This window comes from Geosmithia morbida, assembly GCF_012550715.1.
Source record: "Geosmithia morbida isolate 1262 chromosome Unknown scaffold_9, whole genome shotgun sequence".
Taxonomy (NCBI): Eukaryota; Fungi; Ascomycota; class Sordariomycetes; order Hypocreales; family Bionectriaceae; genus Geosmithia; species Geosmithia morbida.
In genome coordinates, this window is record NW_023336196.1 from 565,389 (window position 1) to 581,663 (window position 16,275).

The following is a 16,275-nucleotide window of genomic DNA, read 5'->3' on the forward strand; positions in this document are numbered from 1 at the left end:
ACGCACAGGCTGCTGCGCAGTATGCAGACCCCTCGGGTGACGGGTCGGTCGACTACGTCGACGATGCTCAGATCTATGAGGACGAGCATGGGACTGATCAACATCACCACCACCATCACCAGCAACAACAGCAGCAACAACAACAGCAGCAGCAGCAGCAGCAGCAATATCACCAACATCATCAGGAATACGACTACGATGCTCACGACTCGTATGGCGACAAGGATTACTATGGGCAGCACGATGACGTGGGCGATCACCGGAGACAGGATGGCCACGGCGGCATGTGGTGACTGCATGGCGGCGACAACAGCAGCGAAGAGGATGCTAACCACCAACAACGACAACAACAACAACAACAACAACAACAACAACAACAACAACAACAACAACAAGGGCAACAACAAGAGCAACAGCAACAGAACAGCAATGAAAATACTAGTAACAACAATAATTGGTTCTGACTGGGCTATAGCGTCCAGCCTCATCTTTGTTCTGGTGGCCCTAGAATCTCTCCACCTCGGGAGTCCTCTATCTTTCTCTTGGGAGTCTCGGGAGTCCTAGGTATTTGCATCAATGTATTCTGTCCATTTCTCGAAAACGCAACACAACAAAGCAAAAGAAAAAATGAACACAACCAGCATTACTGGCGGAGTTTCTTATTACTGGGGTGTCTCGAGGTGTCTTCTTCTTCTTTACTATCACTATTTCCCCCACACCCTCTCTCTCTTCTAATTCTTCCGGTCATCCTTTTGTTTAGCAACTGAAGTGTATCTTTCGTTTTTCTATCTGATCATGTGTTTTTTTCTTTCTTTTTCACGTTGAGATGCAGTTTCTGGGTTGCCTGAGTTGGGGGTTTCTGTCGGAAAGTAGGAAAGGAAAATTCGAACAGCGAGGGAAAGATGTATGATATATATTCTAACGTAAATATGAATAAACCGAAGCACTCTGTCCTATCTGGATAAATATGGTGCTTGATGCCTGTCTATTGCGTCTGTATGTGTGCAACAGCTCTGAGGTGCACGGCTGACACACAACGTTGCTAGCAGCTGTTACTACGACTTACCAGCAACTGTTATGTACCTGTAGTACCTGTACTGCAGCGTGTACCCGGTAGATTAACCGGAGATTAAGCGTAGCTGGTCCCTTGCACTGACAAACCGCCAAACAAGCTCAACCGAATCAGTCAAGCGTCGCGCTTTCTCAAAATTATCTCCAGCCAGTCTCCCAAGAGAATTTCGAAACGGAAGCCTTGCTCTTGCGAAAAGCTGTGGAAACCAAACATTGAAGAACACACCACCAACTTCTCTTAATCCTACACCACCGCCGTCTAACACTTCGCTTCTCACCACCACCCCCACCATCACGCGCCACAGCTGTCTTTTCTTTCTTTCTTTCTTTTTGATACCCATCTCCATCTACCGGGCGCTGTCTGTTTTGTGAAAAGAGACGAGGAAAAACCTACAGAACTTCTTGCCTCTTTCCCACCTCCCTCTCCCCCTCCCCACCTCTCAGGATTGACGACTACCTCTCTTGCTCCACGCTATCGAGCTTCGGCGTTAGGATGGCTGCCGTAAGTTGGCAATTATCCTCCTTCCCCTCTTAGGCTTCTGCGTTTTTTCCTTCCCACTTGACGTCCTATCGATGCGGATGGGGGAACCCTCGGTGGTTCTGACGGTACCGACTTTGGGAGAAGGAGCTCATCCTCCCTTTCCCCAGTCGCCATGGATTCGGGGACTCTGAACGCAAGAGAAAGGGGCACGACAAAGAGAACAAGGACGAGATTTGGCTGACAAAAAGGACAACATAGACGTCCCAGTATAATAACCAGGGCTATCTCCAGAACGGTGCATCTGGCCTCCCTCCCGGTGCTGCACCTTTGCTGCCCAACCAGGGTCGTGTCATCCAGACTGGTCCCATCCGCGTTCTGTGCATTGCTGATGTCCGAGGTGTGTGGGAACTTCAGGAGAGAGGTTTCCCCTATTCCACATGATGCAACCCTGAGACTGACTTCTCACAATACAACAGGAAATCTGCGATCTCTGAACGACCTTGCCAAGCAGGCCCGCGCCGATCACATTATCCACACGGGCGACTTCGGCTTCTACGATGATACATCACTCGAGCGGATTGCTGAGAAGACTCTCAAGCATGTCGCCCAATACTCCCCTCTGATCTCCGAGCCTGTCAAGAAGTCGATCCAGCAAGGTGCCCCTGGCCCCGTCAAGAACCGCTTCTCGCCCAGCGAGCTGCCCCTGTCGGAGCTGCCCCTCCTCCTCAGCGGCGAGGTCAAGCTCGACGTGCCTGTCTACACCGTCTGGGGTGCCTGCGAGGATGTCCGCGTTCTCGAGAAGTTTCGCTCGGCCGAATACAAGGTGAACAACCTGCACATCATCGACGAGGCCCGCTCGATGCTCCTCGAGCTCGGCGGCGTCAAGCTGCGACTGCTCGGTCTCGGCGGTGCCATCGTCATGCACAAGCTGTTCGACAACGGCGAGGGTCGCACCACCATTGCCGGCGGCCAGGGTACCATGTGGACCACGCTGCTGCAGATGGGCGAGCTCGTTGACACGGCGCATCGCGTGTACGACCCGACCGAGACCCGCATCTTTGTGACGCACGCCTCCCCCGCTCGCGAGGGCATCCTCAACCAGCTGTCCGTCACCCTCAAGGCCGACTTCTCCATCTCGGCCGGTCTCCACTTCCGCTACGGCAGCTCGTACAACGAGTTTAGTGTCAACCCGACACTGGACCACTACCGTGGCAAGCTGGCCGCCTCCAAGGCCTCCTTCAATGACGTCTGGGACACCGTCAAGGCCGAGGTTGAGCCCGCCATTCAGCAGAATGAGGCTCAGCAGAACCTGCTCAGGAACGCTCTGCAGATTGTCGAGAAGATGCCCACCACGGCGGCCGGTGGCAACCCCTTTGGTGGCCCCGCCGCCGGCCAGGCTGCCCTTGGCCAGGTGGACGAGACCGCCTTCAAGAATATGTGGAACTTCAACCTCGCTGACGCTGCCTTTGGCTACCTCGTGCTCGAGATCCAGGACGGCCGCATCGGCACCGAGATGCGCGCCCAGGGGTTCAACTTCTCCCACCGCGGATCCAAGCAGCAGTCTGGAAACGCATCGCTCGTCCCGTCGAGCGCAACGCCCGCTCCTCCCTCAGCAGCCCCGACGCCCCCCGCCCAAGCTGTCCGCCAGCCGCCGCCGCCCGCCGCCGCCGCCACCAAGTCGGCGACGCCGCAGCAGACGGAGAGCAAGGAGAGCGTCGACAGGTCGTCGACGCCGGCTAACGGTTCGATCAACACGGCCGCTGCCTCCGCCAACGGCCCCGACACGGCGACGTCGCCTGCACCCAAGACACCGGCCTCGGACATTATCGGACTCTTCATCATGAATGTCAGCACCGAGGAGCAGTGCCGCGATCTGTTCGTCGACGAGGACAAGGCCAAGATAGTCAAGGTGGAGAAGTGGGGTGCGGTTAACAAGGTGGTCCACTTCAAGACGATAGATGACCGCGACGGTGCCCTGGCACGACTGCCCGAGGATGTCAAGACGCGCACGCAGGAGGACCGTTCGAAGCCGCTGGTCAACATCTTCAAGCCGCGCGATACGGGCAAGCCTTTTGCCAGCCGAGGCGGCGCAGGTACGTGGGGCAGCAGCAGCCGCGGCGGCAACAGCTCCAGCGGGTACCGCAGCGCCGGAGGAGCCAGCGACTCTGAGAGCAAGGGCCGTGGCTCCCGCGGTGGACGTGGTCCCCGTGGAGGTGAGCGTGGAGGCCGTGGAGGCCGTGGACGTGGAGGTGCAAAGGGTGACGCCGGGGGTTCGTCTCCTGCCACGCCTACCCCCGTGGCGGAGTAAAAGTGTGTGTTGTGTGTGTGTATCTTTAGGAGCTGAGAAAGAACACGATGGCCGTTGCTCAGGTCCCTTTCTAGTGCTTCCCCTTATCGTTACTTTACAGCCCATCCCCCCCCCTCTCAACGCCCCCTTGCCTTTTATCACATCTTCTCTTTTCTTACTATTATTCAAAACCTGATTTCTTGAACTGTGGATATTTTCTCCCCTCCCCCCCCCCCCCCCCAAAAAAAAAAAAATGGCTGGAGATAGCCGGAGGAGGAGAGAAGAAGAAGAAGAAGGAGGAGGAGGAGGAGGAGAAGGAGAACAAAGGAAGCTTCATTTTTCTTATCGCTTGGTCTCCTCTTTTGTATCTTGCTTTCTAGGGAATATTTTCTGTCTCTTCTTCTTCTTCTTCTTAGATAACTCTCTGTTCTTCTTAATGCTTTGCTATTGTCTCTATTTCATCTCCCCCGTTTTGTATGGAGTTTTGAGTTGAGTAGCTACGATGAAAAAGAGTCCTTGACTTGTCTTGTCATTGACTGATTGTTGCCGTTGCAGTCTTGGTGACGGTAATCTGTACAGTGTAGGCTGTAGTTCTATAGCAAAGGTAGTACAGTGAGTAGTATCATCACTCACTGATGGTGAATGCTGGTTGAATGTGCCGAGGTGAACTGTCAGACAGCTGGCTAACAGCTGCCGTCCAAGTGTCAAGAAGAAAAGGTGAATCACGGACTGGATATCAAAGCCTAAGTACTTCCTGCTCTTCTGCTCGACCCTCGTCTTCTCCTGTTCTTCTTCTCTTGGGACTTTGTTTCTTGGTCTGATCGGGTCTGATCCTCATGACAACATCGCATTCGGATCACTACTCGTACAAACGGCAGACTGGAAGTCCAAGAGAAACATCTCTTACGATGCCACCATCTATCAGTATTGCCCTCATCGTCTTGGGACTGGTCACTCTGATCGCTGTGCTTTACTGGCTATACGAGGCGCAGGCAAAGCGTTTCCTGAGGAAGGTGCTTGTTCAAGGGGGGAGCAGTAATACAGCGTAAGTTGGGGGGGGGGGGGGGCAATACACAAATGAACAAGAGGAAAGAAGATAGAAGTCCAAGAAGAGAGAGGAAGAGAGAAGAAGGAGAGCAAGAGGAGAGACAGGAGAGACAGAAATAAGAGAGGAGAAGAAGAAGGAGGAAGAGGAAGAAGAAGAAAAGAGAGGGAAAGAGAAGAATAAAACAAAAGGAAGGAGACTACACAGACTAGACAGTGTGGTAACCCCCAAAACGGATAGCTCTCACTCTCAAGTCCCCACAGCGTCGCAAGGGTCCCCTTCCCTCTACGGAGTACTTTTTTTTCTTTCGATACTCCCAAGTTTACAGGGATTCGAGACGTGAACCCATCTCCCAATTCCACCAGAGCTCGATACACTGAAACGCCGACAGCAGCAGCGACAGGACCGGTTGCGATCGAAGCGATAATATCAACGGCATCCGAAGAGACAGATACAAAATGGTCACCCGCATTGCTCTGCGGAGCTGTTCTCGCCATGCCACGTCCACTCTCCGGGTACGTGCGGCAACGACGGTGACGACGACGCGCTCTTTTGGCAGCACGGCAGCTCGCTGCAACATCAACAACCATACCGCGGATACCACGTCGAGCCAGCAGGTCAAGACGACGCATTTCGGCTACGAGGATGGCGTGACCGAGGCTGAGAAGAGGGAGCGCGTGGCCGGTGTCTTCACCAACGTGGCCGAGTCGTACGACAAGATGAACGATCTCATGTCCATGGGAGTACACCGTCTCTGGAAGTGGGTTGCCCCCCTCCCTTTCTCTCCGATGCATCGCGCACACATGCATGCATGTATGTATACTGACCAGGGACCAGGGACTACTTTGTGTCCTCTCTCAACCCCGGAGCCACGACGCCCCTAGGCCAGCCTCAGAAGGTGCTGGACGTGGCCGGCGGCACGGGCGACATCGCCTTCCGCATGCTCCACCACTCGCACGTGCGCAACGGCAACGCAAACATGCACGTCACCATCTCCGACATCAACCCGGCTATGCTGGAGGTGGGCCGGCAGCGGTCGCTCGACCTCCCGACGGACCAGCAGTCGTCGCTGTCCTTCCTCGAGGCCAACGCCGAGAAGTTCCCGTCCGGCAGCATCCCCGACGGCTCGCTCGACCTGTACACGGTGGCCTTCGGCATCCGCAACTTCAGCGACATGCCGGCCGCGCTGCGCGAGGCCAACCGCGTCCTCAAGCCCGGCGGCGTCTTCGCCTGCCTCGAGTTCTCCAAGGTCGACCACCACCCGCTCCTGAATGCCGTATACAAGCGCTGGTCGTTCGGCGCCATCCCCCTCATCGGCCAGCTCGTCGCCGGAGACAGGGACAGCTATCAGTACCTGGTCGAGAGCATCGAGAGGTTCCCCACCCAAGAGGACTTCCGCGACATGATTGTCGATGCCGGCTTCGACGTCGCCGGCGAGGGGTACGAGAACCTCACCGGCGGCATCGCTGCCATCCACAGGGGCATTAAGCCTCTGTAGAGGAGCCTGGAAAGAGGGGGGGTGCTGGTACTAGTGCTACGATCAGTACATCTGCATGTATTATATTGCTCTGTATGAAAAAAAATATTACAAGGGAAAGAGAAATGTTCCAACTAGACACGAGAAAACTTGGCTTTGCTACTACATTACTACATATACTGCTAGTATGCAAAAGATGCAAAAGATGGCTGTTAATACTACTAGTAAGTCACTGCGCTGTGACCGCCGCCTCGGCTCGCTTTGCGTCGGCGGCTTGTCTCGGCTCAAGGCCGCTCTGGGTATCACCTGCTCCCCTCTCCTCATCTGAGTTTATCATGACCATGTCTACTCGTCTCTCCTTCATCTCTGTCTACTCCGACAATTAATGAAATTAGAGGGAGAGAAAACCAGCCTTTCTCGAAAGAGAGGAAGAAGGAAAAATAGATAGGCGAGGTCCGTCATCCTGCTCACTCCGCAGCCAGTATGAGATGCCGTGCACTCGGACGTGCCCTGCCTAAGCGGCCGACTAGGACGGCAACGACTACGTCACCCCGATGGATGAGCAGCATCTCCCAGCGCCCCAACTCAGACTACGTCTCGTTCCCGGGGGCGCTCAAGAGCGCCTTTACCAACACTCTCGAGTTCCAGAGCCCGCAGTCGTGGACGGCGCTCCCGACGTACAGGGTAGTGGACCAGAACGGCGACGTGGTGGACGGGACCTTCCAGCCAGACATCGGCGCCGAGGCCATCGAGAAGCTGTACACGGACATGCTCTACATCTCCATCCTGGACCTCATCATGTTCGAGGCGCAGCGTCAGGGCCGCCTGAGCTTCTACATGGTCAGCGCGGGGGAGGAGGCCGTATCGGTGGGCAGCTCGAGCGTGCTGGACCCGGACGACGTCATCTTCTGCCAGTACCGGGAGCAGGGAGCCTTTCGGGAGAGGGGGTTCGGCACGGGGGACTTTATGGCCCAGCTCTTTGCCAACAGGAACGATCCCGGCAGGGCGAGGAGCATGCCTGTTCACTATGGGAGTGCCAAGTTGAATATCGTAAGTGCAGAGGAATGAGAGAGAGAGAGAGAGAGAGAGAAAAGCTGATGACGGAAAAAAAAAAGCATACGATCTCATCGCCACTCGGAACTCAACTGACGCACGCGGCGGGAAACGCATACGGCCAGAGGCTACGGCGACTACATGATCCCGGGGTCAAGCCGGTGGTGACGGTGGCGTACTTTGGCGAGGGGACGTCGTCGGGGGCCGACTTCCACGGGGCGCTCAACATCGCGGCGACGCGGTCGTGCCCGATCATCTACGTGTGCCGCAACAACGGGTTCGCCATCTCGACGCCGACGCTGGAGCAGTACCGGGGGGACGGGGTGGCGAGCCGCGGGACGGGGTACGGCATCGACACGATCCGGGTGGACGGAAACGACGTGTGGGCGGTGCGCGAGGCGGTCAAGCGGGCGCGCGCGCTGGCGCTGGAGGATGGCGGGAAGCCGGTCCTCGTCGAGGCCATGTCGTACCGCGTGTCGCACCACAGCACGTCGGACGACTCGTTCGCGTACCGGGCGCGCGTCGAGGTCGAGGACTGGAAGCGCCGCGACAACCCCATCGCCCGGCTGCGCAAGTGGATGGAGTCCCGGTCGCTCTGGGACGACGGGCGCGAGAGCGAGGCCAGGGACCGCTTCAGGAAGGAGATCCTGCGCGGCATAGCCGAGGCCGAGAAGGAGAAGAGGCCGCCGCTGCGCATGATGTTCGAGGACACCTACGAGGAGCTGACGCCCCAGCTCAGGGACCAGATGGACCAGCTCAGGGCCGTCATGGAGAGGTACCCCGACGAGTATGACGTCGGCGAGTTCGAGGGCGGGGTGGAGAGTCTGAGGAACAGGTCCAAGGTGGTGGGATGAAGGCAGTCGTGCCGAATAAGTTTACCGTCTGCTCTCATCCGTATACATACACTCGTAACTACTGACGGGTGGACGGCCCAGGGACAGAAAGGTGGATTCGAGTCGAAAAGCGGTACCGAGTGCATTGCATCAGTAGGCACACGTGCCCGACGGGAGGGGATCGTCTTGGATCGTGCCCAAGGTCAAGGTCGGATATCAATGTCTGCTTGTCTGAGATCATCATGACTTCCTCCTCCTCCTCCTCCTCCTCTCTCTCTCCCGTCTCTGATCTGAACAGACGTCCGTACCCCCGAAAGTCTGTAGATGGTGCCGATGTGTATCATGTAATGCTAATACGGATTACATGTACCGATAATACTCGTACATGTCATGTACCTTGATAGCGGCGGCGATTTTAATATCAATGTTTCGGCTAATGCCGCAGGCACCGCAGGGTGTCTCTTGTACTACGAACGTTACGGGATAGTAATACAGCAAGGGTATGAACGAAAGTAACGAGATCATTAAATCGTAGTATTGATACTGTCTAGGATACGAGTAACAAGAGGCAGTCTGCAGTCTGGGTAGGAGTGAGGGAGGAAGAGACTCAGTACCAATAATACTCCGTACTCCAGACCGAAGATACCTGACAAGGCCAAGGCATCGTCGGCCAACGCACCGCTGCAGCACAGAACCCACACATACCTCGATGACTGTCAGCTCGTATTGCCATTCATTGCTCACGTTTCCTCGTTTCTTCTGGGACGGAGGCATCTCCTCAATCTCCCTCTCTGATTCCTCTCTCCCTCTCTCTCCCCCAACCTTCTCACCATACCTGTACTCTCCATTCAACCCAGCCGATTGAGATGAGAAGATTAAAAGAGAATTCCAGATGACATGAGAACAATGAAATAAAAAGAGAAAGAATACCCATCGACCAACGCCTCTGCACCGCCTCTTGAAAGGCTGAAGAAGGGGAGAGAATTAAAAAAAAAAAATTAGAATAAAAAATAGGGACCCGCCCTCCCCTCACTGAACCCTGACAGCTGGAACCTCTTAGGCCTCTCTACTGCTGCTGCTCCCCTTCCGTGTCCCCGCATCATCGTCACCGCACACGCAAACACAGAGAGAGACAGAGACACACTACTGCCGACCGTGACGACACACTACGTCTTCATCTTCATCCCCTACAACTACGAACGACGACGACGACGACGACGACGACGGAACAACGATACAGAGAAGAACGACAATAAACAACCCGCACCGACTCCCCGGATTCAACATCACATCATCTGATGCTGCCGCTCGCACCAGTTGGGTGATTTTCTTGCTACTTCCCTGATGGCGTAATCTGGGCATGGCAGAACGAACATTGGCAGTCGATAACGAAGTGCGTCTGCCCACCGCGACAACCACACGGAGCACAGAAGCCGCATCTCCGGCCGCTTCTTCTTCTTCTACTACTGCCTCTACTACTACTACATCTTTCTCTCAGAGGTGAGCACAGATCACTGCCCTATCGTACCCCCTCGTCCCCTTGCCGTCTTCCACGTCTTCCCCATCACTCTCTCTGCCTGCCCGCCCGCTTGTGTCCATCCGCTTCGGCACCCCCCTCCCTTCCCCCCCTTACCCTGGTCACGTCTTCCTCGCGGGGGGATTTCCTCTACGACTCTGGATCCCCTCTCCGTGTCGATCCTTGGACTTGAGGCTTGTATGTACGTGTGTGGCGTTCATGTATGGCGCCAAAGGGTCGAAGTCCTAGGGGCCAGAGAAGGGGGAGGACGAGAGGACGAGAAAGGCACAGAAGACATACTTCAAGCTGCTGTCCATATGGGATCACGCAACCCGCCTATCAGTAACCGTCCTCGGGATTCACTGCACACTGCATCTACTGCATCTTTTTTTTCCCTTCTCAAATTACCTTCTCCAAGCATTTGTCATTCACATCCCTGTTTTCTTCCATTCAACATTCTCTTGCCCCCCCCTCTCTTTTCCTTTCCTTTATCCGTTAGATGAGGAGAGAAGAGAGAGACCCAGATACGGAAAGAAGAGAAGAGAAGTTTGAACTTTTCTCTCTCTCTCTCAGCCCGCTGCCAGTCTGGTGACGTCAATCGGAGAATTGCCCTTTGCCACCTGACAACACCCTGCCAGCTTGGAAGCGGCATCAACAGCAGCAGCAGCAGCCTGCTGGCATTTGATGCCTGCCATCTCATCTCGGTTCCCTTGACAAACTCTCTTTTGCTTCTCCCACCTTCCATCTCTTCTCTCATAAAGTTCAGACTTCAACTCCACCACCATCATCAATTTTTTTTCTCGGATGGCCCGACCTCGTTGATGCTCATGCCTCCCAGAATCACCAGATCTTCGGCTCGCCAGGCGGCAAAACAGGCAGCAAACACCTCCGCCTCTCCCGCCTCAGCCTCTGACGCAGCTCCCGTATCCGACGTGCTCCCCGACCCTCCCACCGTCTCGACTCCGGCGAATAGGAAACGCAAAGCCGCCCCGGCCGCCGAGACAGACTCTTCTTCCGCCTCCAAATCCCACCCGGGCTCTTCCGGTCGACGCCCTACCAAGAGGCGAAAGACCCCCGAAGCTAGCTCCCCCTCCGCCGGCCCGACTGCATCTACTCCTGCTAGATCTACCAGAAAGGGAAAGGGACCTGCCGTTATGGATAGCACAGAGTACGTCGACCAATCCCCGCGAGGGACGCCCGCGGGGACGCCCGCAGAGAACTGAATGCTGATATTGTCGTTCGTGACAGCGACCTCCCCGGCTCTGCCGCCCCTGCCCCGCAGGCGGACCAGTCGGCCTCGTCAAGTAGGAAGTCTAGCCGCAGCAAGAAGTCTGCATCTCGCTCCAGAGGTATGTTCCTCCTTTGGGCACGCGGTCAACCCGCAAGCCTTGCCGTTGCTGTAGACCGAGCCTCGCTGACAGACCGACCCTCCCCCCCCAGACCCGCCACAGGCTGGCACATCGTCAACGCGCAGGCCCAAGCCCCAGAGCGATCCGCCGGATCCAGACACGGCCATGACTGACGTAGACGAGCCGAGCGACCCAGGACCTCCGCCCGCACCCCCCACTCAGGATCCCGCCCCCGAAGACGACAGCGACGACGACGACGGCGGCGAGGATGAAGAGATGAGGCGCTACGAGGAGGACGAAGACGACTTCTTTGGAGGCTCTGGCGGCATCGGCCTGTCCGGGACGCTCCGGGCCCTCACCGGCATGATGTCGGGCTTCGCCTCCCGCTTCAGGGATCTTCTCAGCAGCCTGCGGCGAGACGACCTCTCCGTGCAGATGATCGCGCTGCAGGAGCTGTCCGAGATCTTGCTGGTCTCCAACGAGGATAACCTGTCCGGCCAGTTCTCCCCGGACGCCTTTGTCAAGGAGCTGGTCACCTTGATGAGCAAGGGCGAGAGCCCCGAAGTCATGCTCTTGGCGTGCCGATGCCTGGCTAACCTTATGGAGGCTCTCCCTGCGAGCGTCGCCAACGTCGTGTACGGTGGTGCCGTCCCCGTCCTCTGCCAGAAGCTGCTGGAGATCTCCTTCATCGATGTCGCCGAGCAGTCTCTGAGCACCCTCGAAAAGATATCTGTCGAGTACCCCGGCAGCATCGTCCGTGAGGGCGGCCTCACGGCCTGCTTGTCGTACCTCGACTTCTTTGCTACGAGCACGCAGAGGACGGCGGTCACGACGGCTGCCAACTGCTGCCGCAATATCCCCAACGATTCCTTCCCCGTCGTTCGGGATGTCATGCCTACCCTCCTCAACGTCCTCAACAGCAGTGACCAGCGTGTTGTAGAGCAGGCTTCCCTCTGCGTCTCGGGTATCGTCGACTGTTTTGGCTACCAGCCCAAGAAGCTCGAGGAGCTCGTCAGTGTTGACCTGCTCCGCACCGTCCTTCGCCTGCTCGTCCCCGGCACCACCAACCTCATCGGCTCCAGCATCCACACCCAGTTCCTCCGCGTCCTGGCCCTGACGGCCCGAGCCAGCCCCAGCCTGTCGGCGGAGCTCTTCAAGCTCAACGTCGTCGAAACGCTCTATCAGATGCTCACCGGCGTGTCCCCGCCAAGCGGGACTGAGGATGTTGCTTCCAAGCTGGACAGCGTCGTCATCATGCAGGCCCTCATCCACCGCCCGCGCGAGCAGATACTCGAGACGCTCAACATCATCTGTGAGCTCCTCCCCGACCTCCCCAAGAGCGCGGATCCTGCCTCTGGCGACTTCGTGGAGCTGCACCGGCCGGCGGCCCCCACCGCCCTGTCCGCCGGCGCCAGGGCCGGGGCTCGCAGGCAGAGCAGCCACAGCGGCGAGGACCGCGAGAAGAGGGTCGAGCTGCTCGACGGATGCCAGGAGCAGGTTCGGCGGTTCGCCCTCATTCTCTTCCCCACCTTGACCGACGCCTACTCCAGCACCGTCAACCTAGGTGTCCGCCAGCGCGTTCTCAAGGCCCAGCTCAAGATGCTGTCCAACCTGGACAGGCAGATCCTCGCCGAATCGTTGATCCCCGTCCCCTACGCCTCCTTCCTGGCCTCCATCCTCTCCCAGCGGGACCATCCCAGCCTTGTCATGCTGGGCCTCCAGGCCGCCGAGCTGCTCCTCCACAGGCTGGACGACATCTACAGATACCAGTTCTACCGCGAAGGTGTCATCTCCGAGATCACGGCCCTGGCCACCGAGGAGTTCCCCGAAAAGCCGAAGCCTGCCGAGTCCGTGGATGGGGGTAAGGTCCGCCCCGGAACGGCTGGCCCTGCCGCAAAGGACGACCTGGCGGCCGACAGCGATGCCGCCGGGCACGGAGACGGACACGAACCAGAGAACGACAGCGAGGACGAGGACGAGGACGAGGACGAGGACGACCACGACCACGACCACGAACCCGAGGACGTCGAAGGAGAAGAGGACGAGGAAGAAGACGAGGACGAGGACCACGACGAAGAGGACGACGACGACAATGGTGACGAAGAGGGCCGGCATGACGAGGTCGACCCGGAGACTCGCCGTGACGACGATGGCGACTCTCCGGCCAGTTCGGGAGGATCCACCATGTCTCTCGACTCCCCTGCCCTCCGGTATGGCTTCGACCCGGTGCCTATGCAATTCCGCATCCGCGACGTGGCCAGGAAGTTTGTCGAGACGCACGATTCCGAAGAGAGGGGCCGCGACATGAAGAAGAAGGCCGCCGGAATCCTCGACGACCTGTCTAACCTGGCCGCCTCCCTCGACGCCTTCTATCTCAAGAGGACCCCCGGTGACCTGTCGCCTGCCAAGGGGCGGGAGCTCTTCGACAAGCTGGCGTCGTACTTTGACTCCGACGTCCTGGAGAGTGCCACGAGTGCCGAGCTCCTGTCTTCGGGCCTGGTCCGCGTCCTCCTCGAGGTGCTCAGCAACCCGGACGAGGAGCTCTCACAGCAGGCGCAGTCCACATTCCTCGAGGTCTTCATGGGCCATACGGTGCGATCCAAGCCCAAGACGGCGACGGCCGACTCCCCCGTGACGCCGTTCAGCGTGCTGGTGCACAAGCTTCAGGACCTGCTCAGTAGGTCGGAGCACTTCGAAGTCATCACCGTGCACCAGAATACCTTTGAAGGCAGCCGAAGCAGCCCGGCCTCGATGCTGGGCAAGCAGATCCGCCTCCGTCTGCTGGCCGATGAGTCATCGGAAATCCCCAAGCCGTACCACAACATCATGGTCTCCATCCACGCCATCGCGACCTTCAAATCCCTGGACGAATACCTCCGTCCTCGCATCAGCATGTCCGAGCGGCCCCGCGGCTCACGACGGGACGACCTCTCCAGGGCTCTTGCCGCCATGGCCGGCGCGGGCGGTCTCAGCAACGCTGCCGCGGCAAGGCTGGCTGAACGCTCGCCGTTCGGCTCGGGCTCCCCCGCCGCAGGAGGCCCTGTCCCGCCCCCTCCGCCGCCGCAGGCAGGGTCCCCCACCGGCTCCCGCCCCAGCCGCAGGCTGAAGACGCGACCGTCGCAGGCCGACCCGTCGGTGGAACCGTCCCGCGAGCAGGGAACGCTTCGGCGCTCGTCACGCCGCCAGGCGGCAACGGGGGATGCGCCGCTCCCCGACCACCCCCCGCCAGGTGATGGAGAAGACGACGATCTCCAGGACGCTCTGGAGTGCGCTGATGAGAAGCAGTTGACGGACGACGAGGACGAGGACGGGATGGCTGACGGCAACAGCGCACTGGATGCCATCGTCGGCGGCCTCCACGACGAGATGGAGGAGGACGAGCCGGCTCCCGCCGACCCTTCGGCCGTCAACATGGAGGTGGCCAGGGGCGGCAACGTCCTGGCCCGCAAGGAAGACGGGAGCCGGGTTCCCACCCCTGGCCACACGCCTGGAAGATCTGCCCGGCCAGACCGGACCGCCGCCACGCCGGCCGCCAACAGCCAGGGTGCCCCGACGCCGTCGGCCCCCTCGTCTAAACCCATGTCCTATTCGTCCGCCCTGCAGAGCGCCCCCCAGGACTGGCACATTGAGTTCAGCCTGGACGGGAAGGTGGTGCCGAACGAGACGACCATCTACCGTGCCGTCCACAACTCGGGCGCAACCTCGTCGGATCAGCCGCGGAGCGTCTGGTCGGCCACGCACCAAGTTACGTTCCGCCGCGTCCCCGGTCCCCGGCCAGCCTCGGCCCAGAACCTGTCCTCAAGCTTCGACACGGACCACGAGGCGATCAACGGCGTGCCGGCGTCCTTGGCCAAGAACCCCACCACATCGTCCATCCTGCATCTCCTCAACATGCTGCACGAGCTCAACGCCAACATCGACGAGGTCCTCATCAACAAGAGGGAGGCAACCGTCGACATCCACCGCGAGCCGCTGTCGCAGTTTGTCAACACGAAGCTTACGGCCAAGCTCAACCGCCAGCTGGAGGAGCCGCTGATTGTGGCGAGCAACTGCCTGCCCGGGTGGTCCGAAGACCTGGGGCGTCTCTACCCATTCCTGTTCCCCTTTGAGACGAGGCACCTGTTCCTCCAGTCGACGTCGTTCGGCTACGCTCGCTCGATGGCGAAGTGGCAGAATACCCAGAACGCCGAGGACAGCCGACGGGACCGGTTCAACGAGCGGCCGTACCTGGGCCGCCTCCAGCGCCAAAAGGTGCGCATCTCGCGTAGCAAGATACTCGAGTCGGCCCTCAAGGTCATGGACCTGTACGGCGCGTCGCAGAGCATCCTCGAGGTAGAGTACTTTGAGGAGGTCGGGACCGGACTGGGCCCGACGCTCGAGTTCTACTCGACGGTGTCTCGGGAGTTTGCCAAGAAGAAGGTCAGGCTCTGGCGCGACATGGACTCGTCCAGCACGTCCGAGTACGTATCGGGCCCCATGGGGCTGTTCCCGCGCCCGATGAGCGAGAAGGAGTCGTCGACGCCCAACGGCGAGCGGATCCTGCACCTGTTCAAGATGCTGGGCAAGTTTGTGGCGCGGTCCATGATCGACTCGCGCATCATCGACATCCACTTCAACCCAATCTTCTTCCGCCTGGCCGGCGAGGCGGCCACGACGGCGACGGCGACGGCGTCGCCGCCTTCCTCGACGAACCTGAGGCCCTCCCTCGCCTCGGTCAAGATGGTGGATCCGGGCCTGGCGTCGTCGCTCATGACGATCCAGAAGTTCGTCCTGGCCAAGAAGGAGATTGCCAACGACGCGAACCGCACGCCCGCCCAGAAGGTCCAGGACATGGAGAATATCACGATCGATGGCGGCGTCACCATCGATGACCTGTGCCTCGACTTTACGCTCCCCGGATATCCCGAGATCGAGCTCGAGGACGGGGGCTCCCACAAGCGCGTCACGATTGACAATGTGGGCTCGTACCTGGACAAGGTAGTGGACGCCACCCTGGGGTCTGGTGTGCGTCGTCAGGTGGACGCCTTCCGGGCGGGATTCTCCACCGTCTTCCCTTACTCGGCACTCAGCTCGTTTACGCCCGATGAGCTCGTCAGCCTGTTTGGCAAGGCTGATGAAGATTGGTCTCTGGAGAGTGAGCTCCCCCCCCCCCCCCCCCCCCCC

The 16,275-nt window shown here is 58.7% G+C and overlaps 5 protein-coding genes across 5 annotated transcripts in view; all 5 read left to right on the forward strand.

Annotated features, from left to right (window-relative positions):
- Positions 1 to 21: 21 nt before the first annotated feature.
- Positions 22 to 564, forward strand: GMORB2_7690 (uncharacterized protein; the record flags this gene model as incomplete). Its single annotated transcript, XM_035469655.1, has 2 exons — positions 22 to 43; positions 476 to 564. The coding sequence occupies 2 exons, from the start codon at positions 22 to 24 to the stop codon at positions 562 to 564; spliced, it is 111 nt and encodes a 36-aa protein (XP_035320749.1).
- Positions 565 to 1,564: 1,000 nt separating this feature from the next.
- On the forward strand, positions 1,565 to 3,686 carry GMORB2_7691 (ser Thr protein phosphatase family protein; the record flags this gene model as incomplete). The annotated part of the gene is made up of 3 exons (XM_035469656.1): positions 1,565 to 1,573; positions 1,811 to 1,949; positions 2,029 to 3,686. Coding segments are annotated over 3 exons (1,806 nt in total), but the record flags the coding sequence as incomplete, so codon positions are not given.
- Positions 3,687 to 5,342: 1,656 nt separating this feature from the next.
- GMORB2_7692 (2-methoxy-6-polyprenyl-1,4-benzoquinol methylase) lies at positions 5,343 to 6,382 on the forward strand (the record flags this gene model as incomplete). Its single annotated transcript, XM_035469657.1, has 2 exons — positions 5,343 to 5,644; positions 5,722 to 6,382. The coding sequence occupies 2 exons, from the start codon at positions 5,343 to 5,345 to the stop codon at positions 6,380 to 6,382; spliced, it is 963 nt and encodes a 320-aa protein (XP_035320751.1).
- A 459-nt stretch (positions 6,383 to 6,841) lies between these two features.
- GMORB2_7693 (2-oxoisovalerate dehydrogenase E1 component alpha subunit) lies at positions 6,842 to 8,268 on the forward strand (the record flags this gene model as incomplete). Its single annotated transcript, XM_035469658.1, has 2 exons — positions 6,842 to 7,411; positions 7,477 to 8,268. Coding segments are annotated over 2 exons (1,362 nt in total), but the record flags the coding sequence as incomplete, so codon positions are not given.
- Positions 8,269 to 10,602: 2,334 nt separating this feature from the next.
- Positions 10,603 to 16,275, forward strand: part of GMORB2_7694 (E3 ubiquitin-protein ligase TRIP12) — a gene marked incomplete at both ends in the record, with an annotated part of 6,413 nt that continues 740 nt past the window's right edge. Inside the window, 3 exons of the mRNA XM_035469659.1 lie at positions 10,603 to 10,931; positions 11,012 to 11,112; positions 11,204 to 16,246. Of these exons, the coding sequence (XP_035320753.1) occupies positions 10,603 to 10,931; positions 11,012 to 11,112; positions 11,204 to 16,246 (5,473 nt within the window). The remainder of the gene's footprint in view (positions 10,932 to 11,011; positions 11,113 to 11,203; positions 16,247 to 16,275) is intronic.